Raw genomic sequence first — 22508 nt, forward strand, 5'->3', positions numbered from 1 at the left:
ACCATATAACAATTACAGCACGGAAACAGACCATCTCGACCCTTCTAGTCCGTGCCGAACACGTATTCTCCCCTAGTCCCATACACCTGCGTTCAGACCATAACCCTCCATACCTTTCCCATCCATATAACTATCCAATTTATTTTTAAATTATAAAAACGAACCTGCCTCCACCACCTTCACTGGAAGCTCATTCCACACACCTACCACTCTCTGAGTAAAGAAGTTCCCCCTCATGTTACCCCTAAACTTGTGTCCCTTAATTCTCAAGTCATGTCCCCTTGTTTGAATCTTCCCTACTCTCAGTGGGAAAAGCTTATCCACATCAACTCCGTCTATCCCTCTCATCATTTTAAAGACCTCTATCAAGTCCCCCCTTGACCTTCGGCGCTCCAACTAATAAAGCCCTAACTTGTTCAACCTTTCTCTGTAACTTAGTTGCTGAAACCCAGGCAACATTCTAGTAAATCTCCTCTGTACTCTCTTTATTTTGTTGACATCCTTCCTATAATTAGGCGACCAAAATTGTACACCATACTCCAAAATTGGCCTCACCAATGCCTTGTACAATTTTAACATTACATCCCAACTTCTATACTCAATGCTCTGATTTATAAAGGCCAGCACACCAAAAGCTTTCTTTACCACCCTATCTACATGAGATTCCACTTTCAGTGAACTGTGCACAGTTATTCCCAGATTCCTCTGTTCACCTGTATTCTTCAATTCCCTACCATTTACCATGTACGTCCTATTTTGATTTGTCCTGCCAAGATGTAGCACCTCACACTTATCAGCATTAAACTCCATCTGCCATCTTTCAGCCCACTCTTCCAACTGGCATAAATCTCTCTGTAGACTTTGAAAATCTACTTCATTATCCATAACCCCACCTATCTTAGTATCATCTGCATACTTACTAATCCAATTTACCACACCATCATCCAGATCATTGATGCACATGACAAACAACAGTGGACCCAACACAGATCCCTGTGGCACCCCACTCGTCACTGGCCTCCAACCTGACATACAATCATCCACCATTACTCGCTGGCATCTCCCATTCAGCCACTGTTGAATCCATCTTGCTACTCCTCCATTAATACCCAACCATTGAACCTTCTTAACCAACCTTCCGTGAGGAACCTTGTCAAAGGCCTTACTGAAGTCCATGTATACAACATCCACTGCATTAATTACCCTCATCAATTTCCCGAGTAACCTCTTCAAAAAATTCAAGATTAGTCAAACATGACCTTCCAGGCACAAATCCATGTTGACTGTTCCTAATCAGACCCTGTTTATCCAGATGCTTATATATATTATCTCTAAGTATCCTTTCCATTAATTTGCCCACCAATGACGTCAAACTAACAGGTCTATAATTGCTAGGTTTACTCTTAGACCGCTTTTTAAACAATGGAACAACATGCGCAATTGTTGAACATTTCTGAATAAAACTGAAAAAACAGGAAGGTGTAATGGCATTAGGATTCTGTGGACTCAGATGTTGTGATTGTTAATACTAAATACAAAATGCAAAATAAATGAATGAAAATAAAGATGATGCTTTACAAGACACAGAGTGCAGGAGTAATTCAACGGGTCAGGCAGCATGTCTGGAGAACATGGATATTTCGGAGATGCTGCCTGACCCACTGAGTTATATTAATTACTAGACTAAGTGGGATCTGTTGGGTCCCAGCGTCACACTGGGCTGGTCCCCCAACGCAATATTCCACCTCTCCACCAATTCCAACATTGCTGGCCAGTGGGGGGGTTTCTGGAGCGCTAGTATGTGTGTTGTGGGTCAAAGGGACTGGCTTCCAGAGGGCTAGTATGGACATTGTGGGCTGAATGGATTCTTGGGCTGGGCAGCTCAATCACTCTGGCCGGGCAGCTCAGTCACTGGCCGGGCAGCTCAGTCACTCAGGCTGTTGTGCACTGAAGGAACTGGTTTCCAGAGGGCTAGTATGGACATTGTGGACTGAATGGATTTTTGGACTTGCAGTTCACTAAGTCATGGGTGGTGGGCTGGCACTTCAGTCACTTACAGCTGGTGGGCTGGCATTTCACTTACTCGTGGCTGGTGGGCTGGCAGCCCAGTCACTCACAGCTGGTGGTGGCAGTTCACTCAGTCATCCCTCTTCCCTTCTCCCCCCAATCTGCTCCATGCCATTCCTCTCCTTCACACGCATTCAGTCCATCTCCCCTCAATCTCCCCCATGCACTCTTAGTGGCTCTCCACACACACACGCATTCACGCACACGCACAGATACTCAGACACTCACGCAGACACACACTCAGACACACACTCAGACACAGTCAAACATTCACACACATACACAGACACTCACACATACACACACTCAACACAGACACTCACACACTCATCCACAGACACTTACACAGACACAGCAACTCATACATATGCACGCACAGACAGACGATGCGCACACACACTTTAGAAGCAATAGACTTTTTTTTCCAAGCTTTAGAACCAATAGACATTTTTTTGCAAGCTTTAGAACCAATAGACATTTTTTTGCAAGCTTTAGAACCAAGACATTTTTTTGCAGGCATTTTAGAACCAAAAAAAGACACATTCTGCAAGCATTGTAGAACCAAAAGAGACACTTTTTGCAAACATTTTAGAACCAATAGACACTTTTTGCAAACATTTTAGAACCAACAGCCACTTTTTGCAAGTATTTCAGAACCACTAAGGGCACTCACATTTGAGTAGACGTGTGTTATTCACAGCTCAGACATTTTTTGCAAGCTTTAGAACCAATAGACACTTTTTGCAAACATTTTAGATCCAATAGACACTTTTAGAACCACTAAGGGCACTCACATTTGAGTAGACATATGTTCAGTGTTATTCACAGCTCAGTGAAACGTGACCCTCTGCCTTCCTCCATCTTGTAGAGTGAGTGAGGCACACCACTTCCTGGTTTTATAGTCCCTCCACCCTGCCGCCAGCGGGGGCAGCAGAGAGAATGTGGAATTTTGTAAAAACATTAATATCTCTGTCATTTTTAATCGATGGGGAAAATCCTCGGAACACATGCGGCGGAGGGGTGCTCTAAGCAAGCTGGCCAAAAATGACATCCGTAGGTGGCGGCGTTTTCTCGGAAATCGCAGCACAGACCGCCAAAGCGGTCAAGAACAGAGATTTAGTAATATAGATTAGATTAAGCAAGACGAACCAGGACTGCACAAATATGAATGGTGGAACCAAGAACACATCAAAATGTTGGTGATATCAAAAGTGTCTGTACTCTCTGCAGATATATTTAACATAAAGCAAACAGGACACCACCATTCTGAAGAAGGGTATCGGCCTGAAACGTTGCCCATTTCCCTTCCTCCATAGATGCTGCTTCACCTGCTGAGTTTCTCCAGCATTTTTGTCTACCTTCGATTTTCCAGCATCTGCAGTTCCTTCTTAAATACCACCATTCAATCTCAAGGTTTATCAAAGGACCACATTGTTCTTTTAATTTGATTCACACCATGATATTTGAATTTCATTCATTGGATCGTGTAACCTGATTTTCATGATATTTTGTGTAAATGTTCTGGTATTAACAAGAAACTGCAGGATGCGGTTAATAAACAAAAGGACACAAAGTGCTGGAGTGACTCAGTAGGTAAGGCCACAACTCAGTGAAGGATCTTGACCCAAAACATAGCCTATCCATGTTCTCCAGAGATGCTGCCTGACTTGCAGAGTTACTCCAGCACTTTGTATCCTCTGGTATGGTTCTTTCTGCCCCGAAGGCATAAAGGATTTGTACATCATTCGAGCTGCTGCATTAAGAGCTTCAAACCTCAATTAAGGTTCCTGTTTGATGGGTAGCTGCTAAGAGTTGAAATTCTCCCATGCTTAGATCAATAGTTAGCTCTTGGTAGCACACACTGAAATGTTGATCTCACTTAATTTGCACAAAGATGCTATCAGTCTTCTTCTTGCGTATGGTGTGCACAGCCTAAAGTTGTAGGTCAACTTGTTCTATTTGATCTATTTGTTTGTGCACGTCGGGTTGATTGCATTAGTCGAAACAGGGTGGACCACGTGAAGGCTGCAATTTCCCCACTATCAGTAAAAACAGAGAAAACGAAACAAGTCTATGTTCCAAAAACAAAATTTATCAGCCCACAGGTGTCTCAATGAAATACTTTTAAATATAGCCACATCAGTACTGTAGGAAATGCACCAGCTTATTTATGCACAGCAAAACCATCTGAAGAAGGGTCTCGACCCGAAACGTTACCTATTCCTTCTCTCCAGAGATGCTGCCTGTCCCGCTGAGTTACTCCAGCTTTTTGTGTCTATCACCAAAACATTAAAGTCCATATGCAAAAAATAAAATGCTGCAGGAACTCAGCAGGCCAAGCAGTAACTGTGGAAGGCAATGGACAGACGACGTTTTGGGTCAGGACCCTTCTGCAGACTGAGGATGTGTAAGCTTAACCTCCGTTCAGTGCCAACCCCGGATCAATAGTGGAAAAAAAAAAAACTTGGCAGTGAACAGGTGAATGGTTTATCGGAAAAAAAATATTGTACACAGTGCAGCGCTGGCTTGGTACGTCTGGTTAGTCTAGAATTTGAACTCGTGTTCCCAAAATGGGAGCAAAACCATTACCACGTGAATGATCTCTAATGAACTGGGTTCAGGGTAGCTGAAACTGAACAAAAATAGGAGACGTCTCACCACTCGTGAACATACAGCTAATTGGATGGTTAAGTAGGATTTGAGGAATGGGCTTTACCATTCCTCCCTTTCTTACACATCACTATGATCACATAATCCCAAGGGATTGAAGGTTTACTGTTATCTCAAAATTCATCAATGGGGAAAAATAATCCTGACAAACTATGCCGCAATTCGCACAATGCTATCACAGAGATGCGGATCTGAAAAAAGCTGTCCTACACAGATAAATGACCACTTGCTCACGATCTGGTAGGTCACCCTAACGGGTCTTTCTCCTGTTGATATTGTCATCTATTTACAAACACTGCACGGAAGCAGTTCTCCTCCATTAAATTAATGAGTGGCTTCAGCAGCACAATACAGGAAATTAAAATACTAATTGGTGAAAGTTGTCCAAGAAACATTCCCAAAACCAGTTTTGGACATTTATTCAAGCAATTGTCGACTTCTTGACAAACGAATTATAGACGAGTCATCCAAGAAACAAGATTAATTATCACCGACGCTCATACACCAAAATAAATATTAGAAAAACTAGACCAGGGACACCAAAATAATAGGTCAATCAAAGAATGAGACAACCAGCAATATCAATGCAAAACTGATTAATTATTTGTATTTCAAGGTATCAGTTAACTATGTTCTAAACTGCTCCATGTTGCATTATAACCTTTGCACTGAGGTGCTCACGATAACTGGTATTAAACAATAATTAAAAGTACTTCAATTATGGACATATTATAATATGTTTAGAATTCATTTCCAAGGGGCCCACTTTCATTAGCAAAAAATGTCATGAGCATACCCTCTATCTTGTTTTGTGGAGTTACCATCGTGCTGAATGGGTAAACTCAGAATATATCTCACAGTTAAAAACCAGTCGGACAACCTGCACTTTTGGCCATCAGAAACAAAATTGTATTCACCACAATTTCTAATCCCGTGATCTTAAGCATCTCCTTGTTACTAATGAAACTGAGGATTGTACCGAGATCAACATATAGAAAGATGTCAGGAGAAGCATCCGATGTGCTTTAAAGTGAGGATTACAAATACATAACTACATGATTCCTAAATATTACAAGCAATGGGCAATGGACAGATCAGGGATCTCAAAACCAACGGAACAGATCAAAGCGTGATATCAGTCACATCATGCAGTGAATCGTAAAGGACAGTTAAAAAATGAAAGGGAAGGGGCTTCAATAACCTCCGCATCCTCGTCAATGGTAAGGCCAAGCATGTACTGAAGGATTTGCAGCCAGAAGTGCCAGATGGATGATCAACCTTGGCTTTCTTCCAGGACCTCAACTAATTTGATTTAAAAAAATGGCTGCGAGCACTGGATTATATCAAAGGTTGCAGAATCAGCGACTACACCCCAGCAGTACTTCTAAGGACTGGATTTCCAGAACCTGCTGCATCTCTGCCAAGCTGTTCCAGTACAATGGCATTTAATCAACAATGGGAAGGTTACCCAGGTAAATTCTGTTCACAAAAAGGACAAATCTAATCCATCTAATTTCTACCCCATCTGTCAAATAAAGTGAAGCAAGGACTTTTGGACAGTGTATTTAGTGGTGTCAATCACCTGAATCTCAGAGTGGAATTCACAATGATAGCTCAGCTTCAGACTTCATTATGGCTCTTGTACAAGCATGGTTAAAAGAGCCAAATTACATACTTGCACTGTGCTCCAAGAGCTCAAAGTCAGTCAAAAGGGCCTATCCCACTGTACTAAGTAATTCAAGAGTTCTCCTTAGTTTTCCCCTGATTCGAACTAGGAGAATGTCCGTAGCGGGTCCGTAGGAGTTTGTGGATGTCTCGTAGCGGCTCGTAATGCTAACGGTATGTACTCAAGAAATCCGGCAAACTCGTGACGTTTTTTCAACACTGTGAAAAATGTCCACGAGTAAAAATATACTTGTGATGAAACCAATTTTTACTTTTTACTCGTACGAGCTGCTACGAGACATCGACGAACTCCTACGGACCCGCTACGGACATTCTCTGAGTTCAAATCAGGGGAAAACTCGGGAGGACTCTTGAATTACCTCGTACAGTGGGACAGGCCCTTAACACTTATGGTCCTGTCCCACTGTACGAGTTCATTCAAGAGTTCTCCCGAGTTTGCCCTGATTCGAACTCGGAGATTTACGTTAATGGCCGCTCGTAGGTACTCGGGGCTCTCGTGGACATTTTTCAACATGTTGAAAAATCTTCCCGAGTCTTCCCGAGCTTACCGCGTTTCCCGAGTACCTGCCGTTAGCGTTACGAGCCGTTAAGAGACGTTCCGAGCTCCGACGTACCCGCTACGTACATTCTACGTGCTTCCATGAGTTTGATTTCTTTTTAACTCGGGAGAGCTCTTGAATGAGCTCGTACAGTGGGACAGCCCCATTACAAAGCACAAGTCAAGAGCATGATGGGCACACCTAGATGAGTGCAGTTCCAATTGAATTTGTAAAACTCAACATTATCCAACAATTTATTTGGCATCTCAACTACCAACCTAAAATTATTCACCCTTCTCCGAATGTCACACCATATCTGTGCCATGCACATATACAAAACAGTGTAATTACCATCAAGAAAAACAAGGGTGACAGGCACATAGGTTTTGTTCCAGTTCATCGACCTTCCAGAACATCATTCTATCATCATTGGGAAAGTGTCCTGGATCCTTCCTACCTAATGGTACTGTCGTCAGAAGGAAGGCAGTGCTTCAAGAAGTTAGCTGGACAAATTCTCATTGACAATTGTGCCAATGCCAGCCTTCCCAATAAAAATCCTGAAACTTTAACGTATTCTTAGAAAAAAAAGAAATGCTCCCAGTGAGGCTTTGAAAACTACTCTGAAATTAGAGAATCGGAATGTTGGAAAAAGGCACGTAATGAAAGTAAAATATGCGTTTGCTGGTCTGTAGCCAATTGTCTCATTTGCACCCCAGATATCAACAACTGATTTACATTCTCTAATTGGTCCAAAAATACAAAACTAGTTTCCATCCATATTGCAAGGAAGACATGAAGAATGAGATTTGTTCAAAAGTTAGGCAAGTGTGCAAATGTATAGCAGATGCAGTTTAACATTGATCAATTTGAAGCTATCCCCTTGAGTTTGAAAAAACAAAAAATTAGATGATTATCAGAATGATGAAAAGCGAAAATGTAACAAGACCAGTTTGTCCTTGTACACCAATTAGTGAAAACAGCATTCAAGCACAGCAAGCAATTAGTTGGTATGTTGGCCTTTATTGCAAGAACAGTTAAGAGCAGAATGTGTTGCTGCTACTGTACAGTGCCTTAGTGAGACTAAGACTCACATATGTTTAAAGCATTGCTCACCTTAGCATGTTCCTGCCTTGGAGAGAGTGCAACAATGGTTTACTAATTAAGTGGAGGTTAGAGAAGTCTCAAGTGCTGCTGGGGTCTCTGGATGGATGCGGTTAGGGACTGGTATCCTGCGATTGCCAGGGAAAGTATCCGAAGAGGGGGATGGTTTGGGTGGGAAGGGATGAGTGAGCCAAGAAGTTGCATGTGGAGTTATCGCTATGGGAATTGGAAAGGGGTGGAGATGGGATGATGCGACTGGATTTTGCAACTGCTTTTGGTGCTCCCAAAGTGGCCTCCTTACCATCGGAGAGACCAAGCATTGACAAGGCGACCGTTTCAGAGAACACTTCAGATTCAGATACAGATTCAATTTTAATTGTCATTGTCAGTGTACAGTACAGAGACAACGAAATGCATTTAGCATCTCCCTGGAAGAGCGACATAGCAAACAATTTGAATAAATAATAATAAGTGTCCGGGGGGGGGGGGTGGTGATTGGCAGTCACCGAGGTACGTTGTTGAGTAGAGTGACAGCCGCCGGAAAGAAGCTGTTCCTCGACCTGCTGGTTCGGCAACTGAGAGACCTGTAGCGCCTCCCGGATGGTAGGAGGGTAAACAGTCCATGGTTGGGGTGAGAGCAGTCCTTGGCGATGCTGAGCGCCCTCCGCAGACAGCGCTTGCTTTGGACAGACTCAATGGAGGGGAGCGAGGAACCGGTGATGCGTTGGGCAATTTTCACCACCCTCTGCAATGCCTTCTGGTCGGAGACAGAGCAGTTGCCATACCATACTGTGATGCAGTTGGTAAGGATGCTCTCGATGGTGCAGCGGTAGAAGTTCACCAGGATCTGAGGAGACAGATGGACCTTCTTCAGTCTCCTCAGGAAGAAGAGACGCTGATGAGCCTTCTTGATCAGAGTAGAGGTATTGTGGGTCCAAGAGAGGTCATCGGAGATGTTGACTCCCAGGAACCTGAAGCTAGAAACACGTTCCACCTCCGTCCCGTTAATGTGGATGGGGGTGTGCGTGCCACCTCTGGACTTCCTGAAGTCTACAATGAGCTCCTTGGTCTTCTTGGAGTTAAGGGCCAGGTTGTTGTCAGCGCACCATGCTGCTAAGTGCTGGACCTCCTCCCTGTAGGCCAGCTCATCGTTGTTGCTGATGAGGCCAATCACCGTTGTATCATCTGCATACTTGATGATGGTGTTAGTACCATGTACAGGTGTGCAGTCATAGGTGAAGAGGGAGTAGAGGAGGGGGCTCAGCACACAGCCCTGTGGAACGCCGGTGTTCAGGGTGAGGGTTGAAGAGGTGTGCTTGTCTAACCTCACAGACTGGGGTATGTTGGTTAGAAAGTCCAGTATCCAGTTGCAGAGGGAGGGGTCGATGCCCAGGTTACCGAGTTTGGTGATCAGTTGTATTAGATCCACTTAGGACTGCGGGATCTCCTGGTTGCTTACCATTTTAACTACCCTTCCTATTTCAACCGTTCTATCCCGAGCCTCCTCCGCTGCCAGAGTGGGGCCACATGCAAATTGGAGGAACAGCACCTTGTATTCTATGAACATTGAATTCTCTAATTTTAGTTAACACCCCCCCTCCCCCAACCCCCACAAAACTGCCCTCTGTCCCACCCATTGAGCATTTCTCCTCCACCTATATCCCTTCCACTGGGTTCACATTTTATTCCTCTTCTCTCCACATAATTTTGTCACCTTGTCATCTTCACCCTTTGTCCAACTACCTGCCAAGCAACCCACCCTTCACCTGTGTCCACCCATCACCTGCCAGGCTTTTACCAGTCCCTGCCTCTTTACCAGCCTTTTCCCTACTGCTCCAACCAGTCTGAAGAAGGACACGTCACCTATCCATGTCCTCCAGAGATGTTGCCTGACCCGCTGAGTTACCCGTGCAAGGCTGTGTTGTACAACAGAGAGACCCAAGGATGCAGGTACATGGTCCCTTAAAGTGGCAATACTTATGGACAGGGTAGTGAAGGCAGCATTTGGCACGCTGGCCATTAACCATCAGGATCTGGATTCCAGCAATTAATAATAACATGCCATTAAGTTAGAAACGATGCAAAGAAGATTTACCAGGTTGTTGCCAGGGCTCTCAAGCTGAGGCTACAGGGTCACGTTGGACAGGCTAGGACTTTATTCCTTTGCACACAGGAGTCTGAAGGGTGATGTTATGGAGAAGTACAAAATCACAGGGAATAAATAGGTTGAATAAATAGAGTATGTAAGTAAAATTCCTGCACCTAGTCTTTTACCTAGAGTAGGGATTTAAGAGACATCGTTTAAGGTGACTGGGACAAGATTTAATACAACCTGAGGGGCAGATTTTTCACTCAGAGGGTAGTGTGTATATTGACAGGTAAATGGATAGTAACGGTTTAAACATTTTTTTCACAGAGAGTGGTGAATCTCTGGAACTCTCTGCCACAGAAGGTAGTTGAGGCCAGTTCATTGGCTATATTTAAGAGGGAGTTAGATATGGCCGTATAGAGAGAAGGCAGGTGCAGGATACTGAGTTGGATGTTCAGCCATGATCATATTGAAAGGCGGTGCAGGCTCGAAGGGCCGAATGGCCTACTCCTGCACCTATTTTCTATGTTATAGTTATGTTGTAAAACAATGACATCTGCTATTTCTGGTGCAGATAATAAACAAATAGCTTCATTTGAATAAGAATATTTTTCTCCAGCATCTTGGCTAGCATTTATTCCCTGAATCTATACCATTGCCTTTTGCGAAAGCAGAGTATGAAAATGGGATGTCCTGCTGGCCACATTATGATGAAAATGTCAACATTTCAACTGGCTGCAAGGCATATGATAGCAGCTAAGGTTGAAAAAGGCATGATGTCAATGCTTTCCACTCACTGAACCATAGCCAATATTACAAATTGAACTGGGCCACTCAGTGCCCCTTGCAACCAATTTTAAAATGGCTATAATTAAAAATCTCAAATAAAATTAAATTTTAAAATCATTAGGATAATTTATGACTTGCAATATAACAGTGAAAATAAGAAGGTAGCCACAAAATGCTGGAGTGAAGAAGGGTCTCGACCCGAAACATCACCAATTCTTTCTCTCCAGAGATGCTGTCTGAGTTACTCCAGCTTTTTGTGAACATTTACTTCGATTGATTGTAACATGGATTTTCCAATAATCTATACAAATGTTTACATTAAAACAGAAAAAAGAAATGATTTTGAAGGAAGAGCCATAAACAAATTATGTTGCATGTAAGAGCAGGCTGATTATCAAAGAGCGAGCAGATGAATTAACCTAAATGCTAAGAAAGTCAAGGTCTTACCAGAATACTGCCGTTGCCTCCTTCCTGTCGGGACAGACTCACTCCCATCCACTCATTGTCTCTGTTCTCTTTGCAGGTTTTACCACAACTCTTTCCCTGCCAATTACCTAAAAATTCCAAAAACAATTAAAATGTTAATAATATGGATTTATGTGCGGGGATATGGCAGAAGGAGTTTAATCTGGACAAGTGTGCGATAATAATAATAATAATAATAATAATAATAATAATATCTTTTATTGTCATTGCACATCAGTGCAACGAGATTTGGTATGCAGCTTCCAACCGAAGTCAAAAAAATAAATAATAAATAAACTGTGCGACGTGACCATCTGAGGGAGGCAGTCCAGGGGGAATGGGGGGCACTCAGCAGGGCTGGTTCAGAGCCGCTATAGCTCTGGGAATGAAGCTGTTTCTGAGTCTGGAGGTTCAGGCGTAGGCCTTGTAACTTCTGCCGGTAGCACTTTGCGATGTCAAATGGAAGGGGAGGGTACACGGTAACTGGCAGGACCCTTCGGGGCACCAATGTGCAGAGAGACCTTGGGGTGCAAGTCCATACATAGCACCCTGAAAATGGCAACACAAGGAGACAGGTTGGTAAAGAAGGCATAAGTCATGCATTCGTTCATCAGTTGCGGTGTGGAGTATAAGAGTCAGGATGTCATGTTGCAGTTTTATAAAACTCTGTTTGGGCCACACTTGGAGTATTGAGCGCAGCTCTGGTCACCGCATGACAGAAGTGTTGTGGATGCCTTGGAGAGAGTGCCAAAGAAGTTCACCAGGATGTTACTGCATTAGAGAGTATTGAGAAGTTGACAACATTGGATTGGTCTACCTGGAGCGTCAGAGGCTGAAGGGAGACCCAGTATACTCCAGTTTTTTGTGTCTATCTTCGGTATAAATCAGTATCTGCAGTGCCAAGCCGGGCAAAATGTATCGGCATTTAGGTTGCCCGGTGGCACTTTGGGTGGTCAATGGCACCCGGGCAACCGCTAATTTCGAGCCCTGGTATACATTTAAATGGGGGAATCTTGAAGATGTGCAAGAGACAGAGTAGTGAGTGAACAAATGCACTGACAGGAGGGGTAGTAGAAGCAGATATGATTGTGACATTTATGATGCATTTCGACCGATACATGAGCATGCACAGAATGGAAGCATATAGATGATTGGCATGATTTGTAAGTTTGCAGATGACACTAAAGAGGATGGTATTGTAGATAGTGAAGATAGTTATCAAAGGTTACAGCAGGATCTTGACCATTTTGGCAAGTGGCCAGAGGAATGGTTGATGGAGTTTAATGCAGATAAATATGGTGTTGCATTTTGGGACATTCACAGTAAATAGCAGGGTTCTGGAGAATGTTGTAGAGCAGAGTGAACTAGGAGTGAAGATATATAGTTCCTTTAAAGTGGAATCACAGGTAGATAAGGTGGTCAAGAAGGCTTTCGGCATATTGGCCATCAGTCAGGATAATTAGTATAGAAGTTGGGATGTGTAGGAAGGAACTGCAGATGCTGGTTTAAACCTAAGATAGACACAAAATGCTGGAGTAACAGGCAGCATCTTTGGAGAGAAGGAATGGGTGATGTTTCAGGTCGATACCCATCTTCAGACTAGATTCAGGGGAAAGAGAAACGGTGATGTCGAGAGATATAGAGCAAATGAATGAAAGATATGCAAACTATGCAAAGATATGAAGGATATGCAAAAGATATGCAAATTAACAATGATAATGGAAACAGGTTATTGTTAGCTGTTTGCTAGGTGAGAACAAGAAGCTGGTGCAACTAGGGTGGGGAGAGGGATGGAGAGAGAGTGAATGCAAGGGTTTCTTGAAGTTATAGAATTCAATATTCATACCACTGGGTTTTAAGCTACCCAAGCGAAATATGAGATGCTGTTCCTTCAATTCGCATTTAGCCTCATTCTGATAATGGAAGAGGCCTCGGACAGAAAGGTCAGTGTGGGAATGAGAAGGGGAATTAAAGTGTTTGGCTTATTGATAGAAGACAGAGGGTTGGGGTGGAGGGTATATATTCTGGCTGGAGGTCTGTGACAAGTGGGGTTGTGACCTCTGCTATTTGTCGTGCACATAAATGACCTTAAATGTCAATACGTTAGCAAGTATGTTTGCTGACAAACCAAAATTGTGGAGTTGTAGAAAATGAAGAATGCTGTCAGAAGATGTAGCAGGACATAGACTAGCTGTAGAAATGGACAGAAAAATGGCAGATGGAATTTAACCCAAGCAAGTGTGCGGTGTTGCACTTTGGGAGGTTAAATGCAAGGAGGAAGTATAAAGTGTAGTGCACTGAAGTGCAGAGGGATCTTGGACACCATGCTTATAGCTCACTAAAGGTGACAGTGCAAGTGAATAAGGTTGTAAAGAAGGTATATGGGATGCTTGCCTTCTTTGCTAGGGGCACTGAGTGGAAATCAGGAAGTTATGATGCAGCTCTATCGGACTTTATTTAGGCAGCATTTGGGGTATTGCGTGCAATTCCAGTCGCCCCATTACAGGAATGATGTGGAGGTTTTGGAGACCAGAATATTGCCTGGATTTGAGGTTTTCAGCCACGGTAAGAGGCTGGGTAGACGTGGGTTGTTTTCTCTGGAGTGTCAGAGGCGGAGGAGAGATTTGATAGAAGTATATGAAGTTATGAATTTTCCAAGGGTGACAATGTCCAACACTAGAGGGCATAGCTATAATGTAATACGGGGAAAGTTTAATGGGAGATATGTGGGGCTTTTTTTTTTTTACACAAATTGTGGTGGGGGGCTGGAACGCATTGCCTGGGGATGTGGTGGAGGCGGATACAGTAGTGGTGTTTAACAGGCTTAAGAGTAGGATATGGATCATGTGCGGGCAGATGAGATCAGTTTAATTAGGCAACATGTTCGTGACCATCACAAGCATTGCAGGCTGAAGGGCTCATTCCTGTGCCATACTGTTCCATGCTCATGGGAATGTGAACAATGACAAATGTCTCTCATGCAACAATTAGAAAATGAATGGTATCAGGATAATAAAGGCAAATTAATTAAATCACCTTATTTCCTTCAAAGAAGATAAATGTAAGAAGATTCAGATTCAATTTTAATTGTCATTGTCAGTGTACAGTACAGAGACAACGAAATGCATTTAGCATCTCCCTTGAAGAGCGACATAGCAAACGATTTGAATAAAAAATAAATAATAAGTGTCCGGGGGGGGGGGTGATTGGCAGTCACCGAGGTACGTTGTTTAGTAGAGTGACAGCCGCCGGAAAGAAGCTGTTCCTCGACCTGCTGGTTCGGCAACGGAGAGACCTGTAGCGCCTCCCGGATGGTAGGAGGGTAAACAGTCCATGGTTGGGGTGAGAGCATTCCTTGGCGATGCTGAGCGCCCTCCGCAGACAGCGCTTGCTTTGGACAGACTATAAATGCTATAGGCTGTTCCACTATTTTTGCCCAACCCACATTCAAATAGAATTGGCTGAACACTAAACAGCATTATCTTCTGTATTAAAGCCATATCATTTATCTAAAACCCTGTACATCACATACAATTGTTCAGGTTGACCTCAGGTTACACATAGCCAATACGTTACTTCTGAATTGCTGGCACAATTGCCATGAAGTTAAGCAAGCTTGCCAACCATGCCGAGATATCCTCTGTGGCAGTCACAAATTAAAGATTAACTTCCCAGATACAGTTGCATATAACCAAGAATCAACGTTAAAATATTACATTTCATTTTATCTGGACCAATTGTGCTCATTATAAAATTTGCTATAACGATAGGAGCCAATGCTAATTGGTAGCCTGCACCTCATGGGTACAGGCATGAGGCATAGCCAATGACAGAGCACACAGGCAAGGCGATAACCTCTGATAAAATCTTCTGCCTTGTAAACAATCCAGTGATGTGCACCCATCCCCCTCCCACCACAAGCCCCAGGCACAGCACTGAGTTCCCTGCAAAGTTCATTCACTTTAGCAGCTTTGGTTGAAAGTTAACTACAGGCCAGGTCACAAGAATGTCACTGCTCTAAGCTGAGTAATATCTTAAATCCTTTATATGTCTCTACTGAAGTGCTATATTTTGCACTGTAGTCCTGGCATGTGCGGGATATGAAAGTCGCGATCCTGACCCAAACCGCATGTGGAGGGTGAATTAACTATCGGGGCTTCAAAAGTTAATACTGAAGAATATTGCAACAAAATCAGAATTATATTAAAAATTGGCATTATATGCAAGCTCATGGATAATACATTTCAAATTGATATTTAAAGGATGCACTTTCATGCATCGTTTCAATAAAGAGACCCATATGGAGAATGTTGAGCCACCTCCCAAACTACTGCAGTCCCTATAGTGAAGGATTTCCATCAGGTAGGGATTCTAGGATTCTGATGCAACAACTGTTCAACCGTGAATGCATTCTCAAAGCAGGATTGTGCATGGCTTTGCAGGTTGCCCTACAGGTGATGCTGTACCTATGCTGTTGTTGCCTTTGTTGCTGCTGCACCCGCTGAGTTTCTCCAGCATTTTTGTGTACCTTCGATCTTCCAGCATCTTCTTAAACACTTTGTCTACTCCACTGCGAAATCTCCTCAAGGTGTGCCTACTTTGAAGAAGTTCTCCTCCTCTCTCCGGAGACAGTTTCACAACCTCCCCTCTAACTGCCCCCCCCTTCTCCTCCTCCTCCTTTTTCCTTTCTTCTCCCTCCCCATCAGTCTGAAGAAGGGTTTCTGCCCGAAACGTTGCCTATTTCCTTCGCTCCATAGATGCTGCTGCACCCGCTGAGTTTCTCCAGCATTTTTGTGTACCTGTTGTTGCTTTGGTTCTTTTAGATTCAAGAGGTGACAGAGGTGACCAAAGGAGCCCAGTAAGCGATGCATGTGCCAAGCAGTTTATACTGCAGCCACAGAAATTCCGGGCCACACAGTGAACTGAATGTCTTGGCTAATTAAGAGGAATGGCAAATCCAGCATCCTTTATTCTGAACATGTGAAAGTTCTTCAAGTTCATCCCACAAACTAATTTACTATAGCCCCGACTATTGCATGAAGCTTTTTAACAGATGGTTAAGCCATATGAACACAGCTGTGTAAAAAAGAACTGCAGGTGCTGGTAAAATCGAAGGTAGACACAAAGTGCTGGAGTAACTCAGTGGGTGAAGAAAGAGATGAGAAGATGTGGCCAGTAGTGGGATCCCATTGGAGGTGGCAACATTTTTTTTGAGGATTATATGCTGTATGCGACGGCTGATGGGGGGGAAGGTGGGGGGAGAGGGAGTAAGAGCAGAGCTGTGGGATATCAAGGAGACACTAGTGAGCGCCTCATCTCTATAATGGAAGAGGGGAAGCCCCGTTCCCTAAAGAATGAGGACATCTCCGATGCCCTGGTATGGAAAACCTCATCCTGGGCGCAGATGCGGCGTAGACGAAGGAATTGGGAGTAGGGGATAGAGTCTTTACAGGAAACGGGGGGGGGGGGGAGAAGTGTAGTAAAGATAGCCATGGGAGTCAGTAGGTTTGTCAAGACAGCCAAGGGAACACAGCTGCCTAGATATCAGAGCTGTCGATGGTCATGTGCAAGAAGGAACTGCAGATGCTGGTTTAAACCGAAGATAGACACAAAAAGCTGGAGTAACTCAATGGGACAGCAGCACTTCTGGAGAGAAGGAATGGGTGGCGTTTCGGGTCTGAAGATGAGTCTCTACCCAAAACGTCACCCATTTCTTCTCTCCAGAGATGCTGCCTGTCCCGCTGAGTTACTCCAGCTTTTTGTGTCTATCTTCTGTTTATGATCAGGTCTGATCTCACACCTTTTTTGTCTGAAAAGTTAGGATTTGAGTCCAAATAGTTTCATTCAAAAAGGTAAAACCTGCAAATTTCAACCATTTGTTTAATTTCTTTCACCTGATATTTTGAAATATGCCTCTGATAAATGTCCCTATATTATTCTGTTTCTGATGTTGCTGCATAATTTTGATATGTAACAAAAAACTTTTGATATGTTGGGCCAGTGGTGAGATTGTGGAGTGTCCTGTTATTGAAACTACATAGTTCATTCACACTGCCACATCAGTACCTCATGCATCAATATCATTCTTCTTATTATGAGAAAGTATAACATTTATATATTTTGTATAATATCGGGTCATTTAATAGATTTTCATAACCCTAACATAGCTTAACATCCAGAGTTTGTTCAATGTTAACTTTTAACCAACATCTTCCTCTCAGAAGGGTCTCAACCCGAAACGTCACCCATTCCTTCGTTCCATAGATGCTCCCTCACCCGCTGAGCTTCTCCAGCTTTTTGTCTACCTTCAAGTTTTCCAGCATCTGCAGTTCTTTCTTAAACGCTTCCTCTCATCATTGCTCTACCTTAAAAATTGCATGTTTCTCCCGCAATAATTTATCAGCCCAAACATGTCACAAAGAAGCAACACTGGATAAACTCCCATAAATAATTAAGACTGTTGGTCAAAATCATACAACATGGAAACAGGCCATTCAGCTTTACCCGTCTACACTGACCAGTGAGCACTCTTCTGTATTAATCCCATTGCCCAGCATATGGTCTATTATCCATTATGCTGAAACAATTTGTGCTTAGTAGAAACTTAAAACAATGTTAGTGATCTAGCATCCACCAGTGCATTCCACGTACTTACCACTCTTGTGTAAGTAAGATCCCCCTGATATCCCCTCTAAATCTCTTCCCCCTTTCCCCTCAAACTGTGTCCTCGAGGTTGCTCCACATCTGATATGGGGAAAGGTTTACAGTAGTCTATCCTTTTATACCCTGCTGTATCTCTAAAGTAAAACCTTCATCATTTTATATCCAGTCAATTCTCATTAATTGCCATTATCCCAGAATATTCATTTTCCAACACTAATGTGTGCATGACGGTTCTTAATAAAACAAAAACATGCTCGTTATTCCAACAATTCATATTCCAACAGAGAGACCCCCCCCCCCCCCCCAAATCAATTGTTTAACGAACAGTCATTGCACAGAAGAAACATTTCAGACCACATGCTTCTAACTCTTCATTCATCAAATGTCTTGAGTTGTCCCGCCCATTCCTAGTTACAGGATCATAGTTTACTGTTGTTCTTACTGCCAATCAGACAATATGAAGTGACTTTAATACAGACACTGAATTGCAATTTTCATAGTTGCATTCTATTGCCATATCATAAATTTATACATCAATACCATTCTTCTTATTCTTCTGTTTTGTAAAAGTACAATTTTCTACAAGCAATTTTTTAAAAATAAAATAAAACTGTCTGTCACCTATTTGTAAAAGTTCTCATTAATGGTTTTCATGTTAAGCCGTGCACACTTTTAAGAATAAAGTGATACATTTATGATAATTGTGCATCTGTTTTTTTTTAAATCATCTACAGGTGCACAACCTTTTATCCGAAATTCCAAATAACGAAAAGCTCCGAATAGCGGACATTTTTTCGGTCCTTGAAGAAAGGTCCTTGAAGACGTTCAACGAGGGCGGCCCGCAGAGGTGTCAGCGGAACCTCCGGTCAGTCCTCGAAGAAAGGGGAACTAAATCCCCATTCATAAAAGAGAAGGTGAGGGGGTATATTGCGCGGGAGGGTTAATAATTGACAATCTGCTGCTGCCTGCCCGCTGAGTTAAAAAGTTCCCACGGTAGACTCACGATACACAGTGTATCGTGAGTCTTGCGTGGGAACTTTTTAACTCAGCGGGCAGGCAGCAGCAGATTGGCGCTCCCTTCAGTTTCACCCCACCTACACCCCTCTGCTTCCCGGCCATGTGTGTGACCCCTTCCCTCCCCTCTCCAGTTCCCCGCCCATTGCACCGGCGCGGGGGCTTTGCACTATCTTCACGGCAGCGATGCCAGCAGGTCAGTGCCAGTCACAGGAGACGTCAGGACCAACGGGACACCGACCCCCAGGCCCACTGCAAGCACGGAGATCCCAGATCAGCAACTCCAGCCCAGCCCAGCCCCGCTCCAACTCCAGAGGAACACGTAGGGGCAGAAGCTGATGGTGTGCAAGGTACGTCTTGTTCTTGGGGTGGCGCAGCTCGGGCTGTGGGCGAACTGCCACTTGTCGCCATAGCGGCCCATCGGGGAGCGGATTCCTCTGGAGTTGGAGGGGGAGGGGGGTATTGTGCTGTTTGATCGCCCCCTGCTATCCCAGGGACAGGGAGACACAGTGGCTTTTGAGAATGGTGGGCAATCACTTCCAAAGTTCTGCCCACACAGTCAGTACACCTCTCCTACACTTGTCTCCCGCACTAAGATCATCTCGCAGAGAATGATCCCAGCCTAACCCTCCCTATTCTCTCCTATTCTGCAAGAAACAAACTACATTGAAGACTCAAACTCGCGATCGAGTAACTGCCGGGATCGAGGCGCAAACTCGTGATCTTGCGGATATGAGCCGAGCACTCTACCACTGAGCCAGCCGTTAAAATCTACGCTAAAAATCTTCCATTCCGAAAGCCGAAAAATTCAGAATTACGAAAAGTGTCTGGTCCCAAGGCTTTCGGATAAAAGGTTGTGCACCTGTATAGAGAATAAACTGAACACGGAAAGATACCACTGGAGCATGGTAACTCTGTGTACTATCCCCAGAGAAGGGTCTATTTTTTAAATCAGTTTTTCGACCTGTAAATATATTACCATTTCTTCCCCTTTGCTCTACACATTGTATTTTAATTTTGTTTATAGATACAGCACGGAAACAAGGCCTTCAGCCCACATCAATCACTCACACTAGTTCTACGTTATCTCACTTTTGCACTACCTATACACTAGGGACAGTTTACAGAGGGCTATTAACCTACAAATTCACTCATCTTTGAGATGTGGGTGGAAACCGGAGCAGCTGCAGGAAACCCATACAAGGAGAACGTGCAAACTCGCCGCAGACACCACCCAAAGTCAGGATCAAACCAGTGTCTCCTTGATTGTATTTATTTATAGTATTATCTGATCTGATTGGATAGCATGCAAAACAAAACTATTAACTTGGTACATGTTACAATAATAGACCTAAAATTGTGGCTCATATATTGTAAATACTCCCTGTTTTAAGTGATGAGCCACCAACCACAAAGAACACAACAACCATCGAGGCTCATAAAGGTTTAAGTTGCCAGGACTAGAGGGTTTGAGCTGTAGGGAGAGGTTGGGCAGGCTAGGACTTTATTCTTGGGAGTGCAGGAGGCTGAAGGGTGATCTTGTAGAGGAATGGGTACGATGAACGCATAGTCTTTTACCCAGAGTTGGGGAATTAAAAACAAGAGGACAAAGGTCAAAGATGAGAAGGGCAATATTGAACACCAATACGAGGGGCAACCTTTTCCACTCAGAGGGTGGTAGGTATATGGACTGAGCTGCTAGGGAAGGTAGTAAGGCTGATACTATAACGGCATTGTACACTTGGATAGGTATATGGATAATAAAGGTTTAGAGAGATATGGGCCAAAAGGGAATAGCTTAGATGGGGCATCTTGGTTGGCATGGATACGTTGGGCCGAAGGGCCTATTTCAGTGCTGTATGGCTCTATGATGCAATAAATCTATTTGAATGTGAGCTTAATGCATGTGCAAAAAAATTGGTTGTACAAACAATATTAGATACTGTCATTCGCGGACTGTAACTTTAAGACAGTTACCCCCAAGGTTGTAAACAAATTGTTGGTGCGTCTAATGTGCCTGTAAAACTGCAGCAAACGTGAATTCCATTGTTCCGGTTCATATCCGGTGTACTTTGACAACTAAACACGCTTGACTTTTATCTACTTATGGCAGGAAAACATATAGTGCAGTGTCTGGGATTACGAGAAGTGCCCAGGACCAATCGACACATGTACCAACATCAGTTTACTCGAACTAACCACGTTTAAGTAGTAAAACTAACCTCGACCTAGGTCCAATTCTGTACACCTCTTGTCGGGATTACTGTGGATTCGACACTTATACACGGCTCCCGGGGACAGCACGGATGAACTATAGGTAGAGTTGGCCTGGGGGGCCCCAACCAGTACCCTGCAGAAATTACATCATGTTAAAACAGAGGAAATCCGTCCCATGTAACTACACATCCAAATATGGCAAGAAAAGACTGAACAGGCTAAACAGGCAAAAGTAAATTCATGTTTAAATTGACTAGAAGGAACGTGGTGAATTGCTAGAAGTTAAGCCGTCCACTCTATTTTTTTTAGCTGCAGTCAATGAAATCGTTAAATCAATCGGTCAGTCCAATGCTGACGTTCATTCCGAGCTGTATTGCGTTTTAACTTCAGTGTGGGATTACAGACAAACATCTCAAAACAAAGACATTACATTTGCACAGTCGGGAATTGCCACGGAATGAGGGAAGGGAACTGCTGAATTGTAGGCTGCAGAGGCGGAGAGTGGAGTAACTTGCCGATTCCTCGTGTCCTACTCACCACCGTGTGTTGTCGTGGAAATGCTCCAGTACCGAAAAGCCAAAGAAAGTCCCACTAGTTCCTCGGAAAACGACTGGGTGATCCAGATCAATGTTGTATGTGTGCACCAAACCAAACCAGATAAAAGGCACACAGAGTTTCAACAACTTCATATCTTCTCCAAGCAGCCTATCCATTCCCCCAACTTCGCCAGAAGCAAATTATATACAAGTTCCCTTAAGCGGAGGATAGTCAACTCTCTAACCACATACGAATAAATCCTGAAGGTGCCGTAAAAATATGGTTAGCTGGCAAAGCAGCTGATCTCCGTCTCGGGTCCACTCGCACAAACTGGTCTGTTGAGAGCCCCGCACTCCCTAATCTTCGACTGACTGGGAGTGGGCTGGGAAACCAAGAATCTAAACAGCGATCAAAGGCGCCACACGCAGGCTACTGGGGGAAGTTTTTTTATTCTCTTCTTCAAGCAGATTGCGCGCCAATGAATCATGAAAACATTTTCACAATCCACATTCAACTATACAAAGTTTTTTCTTGACATAAAAATAACTGTTGAAAAATAATATTCCCAATTCATCTTTTAAAAACTGGATCTCACTTACTGGAAATCACAGCAAAATAACCATGTGGATTGAATGACCACACACGCAAAGAAATTATCATTAGGAGAAAAT

At 43.5% G+C, this 22508-nt stretch overlaps 1 protein-coding gene across 3 annotated transcripts in view; it reads right to left on the reverse strand.

The window, feature by feature from the left end:
• Window positions 1-22222, reverse strand: part of itga9 (integrin, alpha 9) — a 369220-nt gene extending 346998 nt beyond the window's left edge. For 2 of the 3 annotated variants that reach the window (XM_055633502.1, XM_055633504.1), the window contains exons 1-3: window positions 21838-22222; window positions 21306-21433; window positions 11389-11495 (exon numbers count right to left, since the gene is read on the reverse strand). In XM_055633502.1, the coding sequence (XP_055489477.1) occupies window positions 11389-11495; window positions 21306-21433; window positions 21838-22013 (411 nt within the window). In that variant the 5' untranslated portion in view covers window positions 22014-22222. Of the gene's footprint in view, window positions 1-11388; window positions 11496-21305; window positions 21434-21730 lie in introns of all 3 variants that reach the window. The other variant, XM_055633503.1, reaches the window with a different exon arrangement.
• Between the last annotated feature and the right edge of the window lie 286 nt (window positions 22223-22508).

This window comes from Leucoraja erinacea, chromosome 4, assembly GCF_028641065.1.
Source record: "Leucoraja erinacea ecotype New England chromosome 4, Leri_hhj_1, whole genome shotgun sequence".
Lineage (NCBI taxonomy): Eukaryota > Metazoa > Chordata > Chondrichthyes > Rajiformes > Rajidae > Leucoraja > Leucoraja erinaceus.